The 11,488-nt window shown below is 41.9% G+C and overlaps 2 protein-coding genes across 2 annotated transcripts in view; one reads left to right on the forward strand and one right to left on the reverse strand.

Annotated features, from left to right (window-relative positions):
- TTLL12 (tubulin tyrosine ligase like 12) overlaps nucleotides 1–6,183 on the forward strand; it is a 37,087-nt gene extending 30,904 nt beyond the window's left edge. The window contains exons 10-15 of the mRNA XM_014309411.2: nucleotides 434–545; nucleotides 1,426–1,577; nucleotides 1,651–1,732; nucleotides 2,175–2,243; nucleotides 3,717–3,855; nucleotides 5,671–6,183. Of these exons, the coding sequence (XP_014164886.1) occupies nucleotides 434–545; nucleotides 1,426–1,577; nucleotides 1,651–1,732; nucleotides 2,175–2,243; nucleotides 3,717–3,855; nucleotides 5,671–5,822 (706 nt within the window). The 3' untranslated portion in view covers nucleotides 5,823–6,183. The remainder of the gene's footprint in view (nucleotides 1–433; nucleotides 546–1,425; nucleotides 1,578–1,650; nucleotides 1,733–2,174; nucleotides 2,244–3,716; nucleotides 3,856–5,670) is intronic.
- Nucleotides 6,184–7,257: 1,074 nt separating this feature from the next.
- Nucleotides 7,258–10,756, reverse strand: TSPO (translocator protein). Its single transcript, XM_005426861.2, has 3 exons — nucleotides 10,536–10,756; nucleotides 8,749–8,887; nucleotides 7,258–8,002 (listed from the first exon to the last, which is right to left on the reverse strand). Exons 1-3 carry the CDS (start codon nucleotides 10,721–10,723, stop codon nucleotides 7,826–7,828), a joined length of 504 nt encoding a protein of 167 aa, XP_005426918.1. The 5' UTR covers nucleotides 10,724–10,756; the 3' UTR covers nucleotides 7,258–7,825.
- Between the last annotated feature and the right edge of the window lie 732 nt (nucleotides 10,757–11,488).

The following is an 11,488-nucleotide window of genomic DNA, read 5'->3' on the forward strand; positions in this document are numbered from 1 at the left end:
TCTGTAGAGAAGGATGTAGTCTTCCTCTGAAGATCCAGGAGGAAAAGGTAGCTGCTGTTCCTCTGGGGAATCTCGTGGAGAAATAAACTGAAACTGCAATTTCAGAATCTTGGAGTATATGGGGTAGCAGTGCTTGGCTCCTCCCTCTGGGCGGAGCATCTCACAATGGGATGTTATAGTTCTTATCAGTCATGCACCGATATTCAATAGTCTGTTATCAGTGGAGGTCCCCTCCCGAGGAAGGTGTGAATGTGGTCATTCAAAGAGAGAGATAAGGCAAACTGCTCACTTGACAAGGTAATCAGCCATACAGATGGTAATGGAAAACATCTTGCATGCAATCTTCAACAGACATGTATCCAGCCAAATGGATATTTAGCCAGATGAATGAGGTGGATGCTTACAGGTATCGTTCTCTCACTTTCTCTCCCAGAGGAGAAGATAATCACTGGATATGCAAACCATGGAACCTGGCCAGAAGCCTGGATACCCATATCACCAACAACCTGAACAGTATCATCAGGCACAGGGAAAGCAGCCCAAAGGTGAGAGGGCATAATTTTGAATGGGATTTAAAAAGCAGAGTTGAAAAAACTGCTTCATCGAACGAGGTCTGAAAATACAAAGGAAATTTATTCTTCAAAATACGTATGCTGGCCATAAGCATACAGTTCAGAGTAGATTCAGTTGCAAATTGGTAAACTCCAGTTGTTGCAGAGATGAACTCAGAGCCTGATGTTGCCTTATGTAAAGAATAAAACTTGCCCTGGCAATAAGGGGTACTCCAGCGTGGTGCTGCTGTAAAGCCAGTCCTCAGGCTGGCAGACAAACACACTGGGTATAGTTAGCATTGCTCATCAGTTTGGGAACATTATTGCTTCTGTCTCCTGGTTGGTTGTTATTGCTCAGTGGCACAAAGGACCACCCTTGCAACAGAAGATGAACTATGGAGCTTTTTACAGGGAGCCTGCAACATCCACCTGTACCTCACTGTGTGTGAGCACTGGAGCTCACTTCAGCACCATTTGTTGGTGACGTGTGGACTGTATATGTTTTCTGGGGTACAGAAATGCACACAGAATTGCTTCACAATTGTTGCAAAACAGCAAGGTCACCAGAGTTAGAAATCTGTGATTTTTAAAAATGAGATCATCCTGACCTCCATGTTTCCACGCCCTGTAGTCAGAGTGTGAACAAAAGCAACATTGCCTATTTGTGCACCTTTCTGAGGAAAAGCCAAAATGCAGGCAGGGCTGTCCTAAGTCACCGAGGTGCAGTGACACTTGTGTTTCACCTGAGCTGTCCCACGTGCTGTGCTGTAGGTGTGTGACACTTGCAATTCACCTTAGCTGTCCCTGTGCTGTGCTGTGCTGTAGGTGTGTGACACTTGCAATTCACCTGAGCTGTGCCTGTGCTGTGCTGTAGGTGGTGTGCAAGTACATCGAGGAGCCGGTGCTGTTTGAGCGCGAGGACGTGGGGCTGGTGAAGTTCGATGTGCGCTACGTGGTGCTGCTGCGCTCGGCGCAGCCCCTGCGGCTCTACAGCTACGACGTGTTCTGGCTGCGCTTCTCCAACAGGTGCTGCCCTCCCCTCGCAGGCTGCACCTGCTGACATGGAGCCCTTAAACTGAGGAGTTGTTCTGTTCCTTAGGGTGTTCTCGCTTGATGACTTGGATGACTATGAGAAGCATTTCACCGTCATGAATTATGCTCCTGGTGCGACATTGAAACAGGTAAGCAAACTGCCCAAAATGCTCCCTCACCTTTCTGTTGGTAGAAAATCTTCTGGTGTTTGCTGTTAGCAATTAGTGTGTGTCACATCCACTTCAACAGGGTGTTCAAAATACCTGAAGTCCTAAGCAAATACTTTCCTAGACTCTTTCTCCTCTTTGCCCCAGTCACCTGTGGTTATCTAAAGTAATACAAACCTATGTTCTGAACGGAACCCACATTGAGAGAGACAATAAAAGAACTATAAAAAACAACACCTTGTCATTGTCAGAGCCTTAGTGTCATCTTTTACAACAAGAAATCCTGGAACAAGGAAGGTATTCAGGAGCTGTCTTAATTCCCTAGTTCTCTACTTGCATTTGTATGAATGGCAGATATATTTGATGCTCTGTTCTCTTGTCATTCCTGACCAAGACAGCCTTTGATGTTACTGAACTGTTTTAGGTGCACTGTGAAGACTTTATTCCTCTGTTTGAAAAACAATATCCTGAATATCCTTGGACAACAGTACAAGTAAGTCAGCAACTCATCTTTCTCATGTAAATGTTCATTATGTGTTTTGGGGTTTTTTTACTCAGCAAACCAGCTTTTCCAAAAGTCTTGTCTTGCTTTTTTCTTAGAAGACATATTTCATGTGTATCGCAAAGGAGATCATATGTTAATCTTTACTTCAGAACTTTGTGTAATTTGCCCTCAAATACTTGATTGTTACAGGGTTGTATTTTATAATTTGAGAATTTTACTTCATGATCACACTGTGATAATTCTTTATGTTGGACTTAGCAATACAGCCAGACCTGACTACTCTGAAGTGCAGAGTTTGCTGCTGCTGCTTCAGCTTCTCTGTGTTAGAAGCCTTGCCAGAGCCCTGTCCCTGCTCCTTGCACAGATGACTTTTCACAAGAACACAGATGGCTCTCTCATACCAGGGCATCTTTTTACTGTAAAAAGGAAGCTGCAAATACTACAGTTCCATAAAACATGCAGGAAGGCAGATGAGGGCCTTCTCATTGATTTTCATTTTTCCTGTGAAAGAAAAAGCTTGAAAGAAAAAGCTGAATGTGAAGAGCTGCTTCAGAAACATGCACAAAAGTGAATTCTTTCATTCTTCCATATTTATTAGGAGCTGGAAGAAACAGAGTGAATGATAGCTGAGCCTTTATATTTGCATATTCATTCAAAAGTACATAAATTATCCAACTGTGGCTTGATTTCCTAAATTAATTCACATTTGTTTTAACTAGATCCTTGTATACTCAGATTATGACAGGGTTTAAAATAGTCTGAAAGAGACTACAAGGGGTGAAAAGAGAGATGTAAAAATACATCCTGTAGGTTACCCAAAGTAGTACAGTGTACAGAAAAAAAATTCACTGCAGCATAAATTCAATGCTAAAACTCACATCTCTGTGTTCTTCCTGATTTATTTCATTTCCAGATTGGATATCTGACTGTTTTTCAAAATACCTATGTAATACATTCTTCAAATTTCTATGTCCCCCCACCTTTCTTAGGGGTATAAATGGGTAGAAGATTTTTCATTGCAAAACAGAACAAAACAAAGCAAGACTACAACTGAATAGGCAGGAAAAAAAGCAAGAATTTCACAATTGTACTGCTGGTCTTCACAGAACTCTCCTAGGTTTTCTTTTTCCCCTCCTCTACACATAAGTGCAATACTTGGCATAATGCCTGAGAAGGGGGTTAATTCTAATGTTAAATGCACTATTTTTAGGATTTCCATAGTATTCATTGGCTCCCCAGAAAAGTCCATGGATATTACCTGGTGCTGAGTTCTTTCTTTGTGTTGGCATTAGGTCTAAATGCACATTTGGAAGCCAGTACTGTGCAGATTTTCATCTGTTGTGTAGTGCAGTTGATACGAACCCTTTCAAACGCTGCATGAATGAAGTGATTAGAAACATGTGTGTTGCTTTTATGGAAGCTCACTGCTCATTCAGAATTCACTGCTTTTTCTGTTATTAGGCAAGTATTTTTAAGGCATTTGCTGAATTGTTCCAAGTTGCTACATCTAAACCTGCCCCTCTTGGCATCTGTGATTATCCATCTTCAAGAGCAATATATGCCATTGACTTGATGCTTAAGTGGGACACCAGCAGAGATGGTGAGAAGCTTTTTATTTGAGTGTGTAATTGTTTATGTTTGTGGACCTTTTCAGAAGTCTCTTCTCTGTGCCTCCCACTGACACCTGAAGTTGCAAATCTGTGGGGATAGCATCTGCCATGCTGCTAACAGGAGTGAAGCAGCTGCCAGCTGCTGGGCTGCATCCTTGTTTCCCTGCTGCTGTTGTTCTCTGTTTGGAGAAAAACAGAGCAAAACAACAGGGGGGTGGGAGGGAACCAAAAGAATCCAGTCAAACCACCACACACACAAAAACCCCAAACAAATGTCTGAAATACCCAACTCTCTATGAAATTCTTGGAGACATCTAATTGCCTGTGGCTTGCAGGCTTGGAGCAGTGTTCAGTGCACAGTGACTTACTGTGGCAGGGAAGGGACCACATTCACCATTTCAGTGCTGTTGATGTCGTCAGGGCTGACATTCAGCTGTTACCAAGTCTCTGCAAGAACATGTGAGTGAGGCTGCTTCATGTTAGTGCCACAGCATGGCTGCCTACCTGAAGCCTTTCTTCCAGGCAGCTGTGGAGGATGGAGGACTGGTAGCAAAGTCTGCCAGACAGACTAGTTTGTTGTCTCACTAGGAGGCTCAGAAATGTTCTGTAAATGTCCCTGACTCAGACATGTGTTCCTTGTAGAGGTAAAAAAGTAGCATAGCCACCAACACGAAGAGAACTGCCAGGGAGTATTGAAGAGAGCTGAGCATATTCTCTTTGTGTGATACTGGGTTCTCTGGGCCACAGGAGAAGTTGATTACCTGTGCCAGTTTGCCTGCAGAGCAATTAGATGATGTGTGTTGGGTGAGTGCCCCATGGCCCCTGCTGCAGGGACTGATTCTGTGAAGATTGAGTTGCTTTCATGGAGGGAAGTGATTGAGAAACAGGAGATATAAAATGGAGCCTTTGCTGCTGAGATGATGTGGCGCAAGGGTTGAATGTGCTTTGCTATGTCCACACTGGATCCTCTTTCACCTGTCCCAGAGGTGTCCTGAATGGGATAAGCAAAGCAGCTCACAAACATTACTGGATTGAGGACAACTACTGTAGTAAAAGAACCAACCTCACATTACATCCTGGCTGAACATGAGCTGCACAGGTGCCTGGCCTTTTGAAAGCAAGGGTGTGCCAGTAGCAATGCTGTAAAGCTGTGGGCAGCCTGTGGACAAAGAGATTTGTTGCTCCTGTGCAAAGCACAGTAGGACTCACTTATCCATCAGAAGGTTGTTCCCTCACTTAACAATCTCAACACCAGACATGAAACAAAATTCTTCGGTTTTCTCTGCACAGAATGCATTTGATTCAGAACTGATGAAGTTTTAAGAGAAAATTAAATTTCCTGACTTCCTTTAGGAGTGGTATGAAGTGGCAGATGGGGGTGGCTGCAGTTAAAGGAACAGGACTGCTAAATACCTAGGAGGTTTAAGAAAGCAAGGTTTGTACTGAAATGTGAAAGGAGAAGCAGAGTTTTCTTGAAGATGTTTGAGACTGACAAGCAAAACAGCTGATTCAGGGAGATCATATTGAATGGCTGCAAATTCTCATTCCAGAGGAGGCATTGAATTAGCACAGTAGTTTCAGAATCTGTTGGATAATTGTCCTCTGGATAATGATGGTAGAACATTTCTGTCCCTCCAATAAAAACCAACCCACTGAAACAAAAACACCCTACTGGCTTGGCAGTTTGGGTCACAAAAGATGCTTTTTCCAATAATTTTCTCTAATTTCTGGATTAAAGAAAAATAGTGATTTGGGATCTCTGTAGAGTTTGTATTAAGCAGCAACGTTTGTGTTTGCCTTGACAGGGAAAAGAATTATGCAGCCTCAGATCTTGGAGGTGAACTTTAATCCTGACTGTGACAGAGCCTGCAAATACCACCCTACCTTTTTTAATGATGTCTTCAGCACCCTATTTCTGGATGAAACAGACAACTGCCATGTGACACGCATTGTCTAACCACAGGAGATTTGACTCCATCAATTTCCTTGTCAGATATGCTTAACAGCAGGATTTATATATCAGTTCTATGAGCTGCTGATGCAACTGTTTTCCTGTACTGATCACCAGGGGAAAAAAAATTCTCAGAAGAATATGCCATATACCAAATACTGTATTGATAATCCCTTTGTCTGCATTGTCCTCGTCTTGCTTTTGTTCTTTCTGTAAAACATAGCTCTGTGTTGACAAAGTGTCTTGTTTATTGAATATTGGAGACCTCAGAGTAGGATTTGTTTTTCAGGTAGCCTGATTGCTTGCTTGCTGGGAAACATTGCACAAGTTCCTTGTGTCAACATTAAAACTATAATTTACTGAATCATGCTGGGGTTTGTATGTCTCTTTCTTATCTACCCCTCCTGTACAAAGATCTAAGACGTTCTGGGGGTGGGAAATCATAATAACAATAAATAGGGTATTTCAGTGCAATGAACTATGGGGTTAATGGGACTAAAGATTTTATGGATCATCCCATTTTCCTTATTTAAAAAGAGAGAAAACAACCCCACAGAATTTAGGAAGCTTGTTCTGATGGCTGTCATCCTTAGCCTGCCCCTTAAAGAAACCAGATTTTTGAGGATGTGAGCAGGAGGCAATGTCTGGAGCAGCACAGGAATGCAGAAACCTAAAGGAATGAAAGGAATTTTGAAAACTCTGCTAGAAGCCCAAACAGTCTTTGGACTTTGAAGTTTAGGGCATAAGAGAGAGGTAGTTGGCAGTGGGTTGCCCATTTGAAATGAATCATTCCTACTCTTTCCTCAAATGAGGGTCACTTGGCTGAAATTTAGCTATTATATGTGCAAGCTGCAAAAAATTCTGCTGCCTGCCATGACATATATATTGTTTGGGTAGTAATTACTTAAGCTAGTTTGCAGCAATTAGGATGTGCTTGAGAAGAAAGTGCAATTATAAAATTGTGTAAGTGTTCTAAATCTTGCTTCCACCTTTGCAAACATGCAGCACATTGTCCATCACGATCAGGAACATGAAGGAATATTTGAGGCTATTTCAGGCTGGTCTGCAGGAACCTGCTTTGTTCCACTGACTGGAGTGTAGTATGCTGGAGAAATAAACTTGGGAACATCCAGTTGCTGTGGAGGTGAGGCAGAAGGGAGAGCAGGGCTGCACAGCCAGAAGTGATGTTCACACCATGCTGGCCTGCTGCTCAGGGGAGCCCCAACTGGTTTGGGCTCCTTATGTAAATTTGATCAAAGAAATGTTGTGACTGGGTTCTCACAGTTTCTTTACAGTTGCTTGAATTTCCTGGTTTGTCTTGGCCATTGCAAAGGTGAGGAGATGAGATGAAGGGGCTGTCTTTGAGGCTGTAGCATCCTGCTGCCTTCAGTGTTTTTCTGCTCAAAACAATTTAAAACAATACCAGCAAGGAACAAGGTTATTAAGTTTACGTGTAGTTTAATACATTTAGCTGAACGCATATACAGTTCTTCCAAGTGGGAAGGCACAAATTGTTAAAAAGAGCTTGTCTTAAACGTTTTCAGGGTACAATGGCCAGAAGACAAATATCTGGTGGCTGTAGTGGGACATATCATAGCACAAAAGCACTGTGCCTAGTGGTAAATATGAAAGATTCAGGCCACAATCATCCCTGTCACTGTTAGGAACACCTTTCTGGAAACTGTTAGTGTGTGGCAGGATTTCTTCCTCTGAGCATAAGGAAGTTTGAGTCCCTGCTTTCTTCTGGTAATGGTTACAATGCTGTTGTCATGTAACACATAACACTAGAATACGGCCCTTACCACTTTTCAATCAAGACTTTCTTTTAGTTTGCTATAAAACCCAGTCAGGCATACACCCCTTTCTGGCTTGCCTAGTAAAGTCGTATTTGTTTTGTCAACTTGTAAATACCAAAGTTAGGGCTGAACTAGTTCAGCTAATAATAAACTAAGGCCATAACTTTATATAAAAATGATCGTGGAAAAATTATAGTTCTGGCTGAAAACTGCTTATTCAGATCTTTTCTTGTTGCGATTGTCCTTCCAGATCCGATAATTGAGTGCAGAAGCCAAGCTTAGCCAGGCTAAATAAGGAATCATCAAATAAGCTGCTGCTTTGTTGATGTTGTACCAGGAAGCAGTGGTAGCTGTTGCTGTACCAGTTGTAAGCAGGAGAGTCACCAACCCCTGAAACACAGAAGGTGATTAGTGTTGTTTTACTCGTTGCATTTCCTGTGTGTCACTTTCCACCTAGCTCTGGCACCTATTCTATCCCTCTGTGTGTTAAATCCTCAGAAAACCAGCCAGCAGAAAAAGATTTCTGCTGAGTTACAAACCACTTTAAGTCATAAAACTATACAAGAAAGGGCATTACAGCTGGGAGCAGAGAGGAAGAATGAAGTCTCTTTCACCCATACCCTCTTCAGTGGGCAGTGGGATACTTCCAAGAGTAAGTTGGAGCAAGCAAACCTGTCCAGTTTGTTCATGTCACCTGAAGAGATGAGATGTGAATGAATCTGTGATGGACTGCAGTCTTTCCCTGATACAGCATTGCATGTACTGCTATTTTATTTTTTGTATTACCAATTCTTATTTTTGAGAATTGAGCAGTTTCTCTTCAGAGAGCTGCAGAAAGTTAGTCTCTTCTAAAAGGGATGTTGATCACCTAAATAATGTTGTAATAAGCTGCTTATCACTGCTGTTTGCCAGAGAAATCTAGGAATTGCAATGAGGTATAAATGTTTGTTTTATAGTCACACAAAGCTCTTACCAAAGGCTGGCAGAATCTGTAAATTCTCTCAGGTGGGTGCTGGCATGCATTAAAGAGAATTTTAGAAAAGTTCTGCAAGCCGTATTTTTTACTCAGGCCCATTTTCAGGAAGAAAATATGATGACACAAACCTTTCATGCCAATGCCTTAGTGTTCCACTTACCCATCCCATTTTGTGAGCTCCAAAAAATATTGGAGTCCATGCCCAGTTTAATGCCAGGTTCCCTGCATACAGACCCAGAGGAACCACTGACTTTTCATTGAAGCCCCCCAGTTCCTTCCACACAAGGTAGGAGCCGTATCTGCAGAAAGCAAAGGGGAAGTGTCACTCACGACACTGTTTAAAGCTACCACACATTCTTGATCCATGAAATAAGTTCAGTGCCAGGGTCTAGATTAACTTGGAAGACTGAGAGGTCTAAGCCTTACTTGGCAAAGTAACTGACAGCACAGACTTGATCAGCTGCTCTGGATAACATGGAGAGAGAAAACTTCCAATAGAAGCAGATAATCTACTGCATTTGTCTTTAAAAAGAATACCACATTGAAATGGGAACAAGTCTAAGATGCAAATGGTGAAGAAACTTTGTTTTGGTATTGGGACGTGGTGCTTTAAAGACTTTTTAAAAATAAATCCAACCCTAGTTTTAAGAAGATTAAATGAATGGCATTGAGTGGGATCCCAAAGCACAGTTCAGTATGGGGAGCAGGAAGAACCCTTTGGTCACTTTCATTACTTTCACAGGGACTAAACAATGCAGCTTTGCTATTTTGGCAGAGAATAATGAAAACAGAATAAAGTTGGGGCAGGGTAAGCATTAGAAACTTCCATTTCCTAAGTGATTTCCAAAGCACAGTATGGACTTCAACTTTTTCATACACCTGACTTCAACTTCAGGCCAATACTGTGATGTACAAATCTAAGAAGTAAAGTGTCAAGAAAGACAGGTAAGCTTATTAAATCTTGCTGCTAGTTATTTGTTGCTTTCCATATATTTAAGAGATTCTGGAGGAATGAAATGTCTTGGTCATTCAAGGAATGTGTGTGCATGATGGATTAGAGAAGGCTGGTAGTAAGTATGATCTTTCCACTGGGCTGGATGTATAATACATGAGCAAGAGCATCCACCTTAGGATACACTGATTCTGCTATTACCAAAATAAGTTATTAACTGTCACAATCTGGACTTTAAGGTATTTAACCTGCTACCCAGATTTGTGGTGAGGAATCCAGACACAGGGTTACAGATTGTGCAATCAACTTGAACGAAGTTGGGAAAGCCACCCAACTCTCTTCTCCTTGATAAAAGGCATGTTTTTATTCACAGGTCAGTAATGATCTCATTCAAATGTTAACTCTTCAAATACACAAGTATTCCACTTAAATAAGTTAAAAAGTACAGTCTGTGTGAGGAAAAGGAGAAGAGAAGTCTGGTGGCGAGGGACAGGACATGAGGCTATAAAAATTACAAAGCTTTTCTGGAAAGAAAATTAAACCAAAATGAGAGAACATGGGAGTGCCAGTCTAGCATTCAGTTTCATCCATTGCATTATTGAGCTCTGTTAGAACAGTTCTATCCTAATTTCCCCCACCCCTTTTTTTTTTAATTTTCTTAAAACCACTGAAAGATATACTTAGAAGAAATCCCAGTGCTGCCTTGCTCTGCTGTTTCCAGTTTGGCATGTCTTCTCCTCAGAATGAATGAGGAAAACAAATTAATGGCAGCTTTTCAAGCTGCTGCTTTTGATGCAGGTACTTCTGCATACAAAATGTCCTATCAAACCCACACATGACTCCCAAAACAAGTTTTTACCTGTTAAAGAGGCAGGTTGACACAGTTTCTTACAAACATAAAGCCGCAGGAGTACAGTCATATCCTCTGGTCCAGCATTATACCAAATGCAACTTTGAGATCAGGCCAGTGCCTTAATACAATGTGAAAAACATACCCCATAGATGTATAGAGAGTTCCCCAAACAGGAGCAAACATCCAGTTAGGTGGACACCAGGATGGCTTCTGTAGAGTTTGATACCATGTTGGGATTTCCCTTTTGGTTATATTGCCTCCTAAAAATCCTCCTGCATGTGGCAGGAGTGTGAAACCTACTGCTGGGGCCCAGGCTGGTAGCACTTCCATTGAGACAGTGAACCTGAAAAAAAATCCAACACTGATTGGCAGAGAACTTTTAAAATGCAACTGCAAAAGTTTCCATTTCTAACAGATTTTAAATGTAGGCATGTCAGATCTGATCCACAGCCCAGTGTTGTCACTGAGAGAGACTGCAGCTGAAATGAATGGATCTTGTACCATAATCTTACCTGTACCTGTTAAGGAATCTGTCCCTGGGGAGGGGGGAGCCAGAGGGAAATGGGGCCTTTACTTCTCTCTCAGCTGAGTGCATGAAGATTAGTGAATTTTACCTACAGAAATATCCTCACTAGTAAGTATGACAGAGGAATAAAGCAGTTTGATGTTATATGAACTGCACTTGGAAAATAAATAAATGCAGTAAGTGTGTATTTCTGTATTCACCAAAAAGCCTATTCCCTCAATGAAGTGGCAGAGCCAAGGAAAAAAAGAGCACGTGCTTTCCTGTGCTCAAGCAAAATAATGTGAGATGTTGCCTGCAGGATGCTCAGTGGGAGCCAGAGGGATGTGACAGTAGCAGACACTTGAGAAGCTGCCTTGGAACACAAACACCAGGGAAGACAATGAGAAGATAAGCACTTAACTGAGGTTTTGCTAAACAAGGAAGGTGATCTGGATACGTGGGGAGTACACCTTTGGCTCCTTCATAAAGCATTCAATCAGTTGCAGCAATTGTTGCTGTCAAGCCCATTAAATTTGCCTACAGAAGTAGGGCTAAGTAACGCTTTGCTCTGCTGGGCCATGCTGCTTTAG

Source organism: Geospiza fortis, unplaced genomic scaffold, assembly GCF_000277835.1.
Source record: "Geospiza fortis unplaced genomic scaffold, GeoFor_1.0 scaffold164, whole genome shotgun sequence".
NCBI classification, from domain to species: domain Eukaryota; kingdom Metazoa; phylum Chordata; class Aves; order Passeriformes; family Thraupidae; genus Geospiza; species Geospiza fortis.

Excerpts from the sequence above, each read along its gene's own strand:
- TSPO (XM_005426861.2), bottom strand. The coding sequence starts at position 10,723 with ATGGAAGTGCTACCAGCCTGGGCCCCAGCAGTAGGTTTCACACTCCTG. Across the intron at positions 8,888-10,535 it reads ACTCTCTATACATCTATGGG|ATACGGCTCCTACCTTGTGT; the intron begins GTATGTTTTTCA and ends TGCTTTCTGCAG. Across the intron at positions 8,003-8,748 it reads GAGCTCACAAAATGGGATGG|GGGTTGGTGACTCTCCTGCT; the intron begins GTAAGTGGAACA and ends TCTGTGTTTCAG.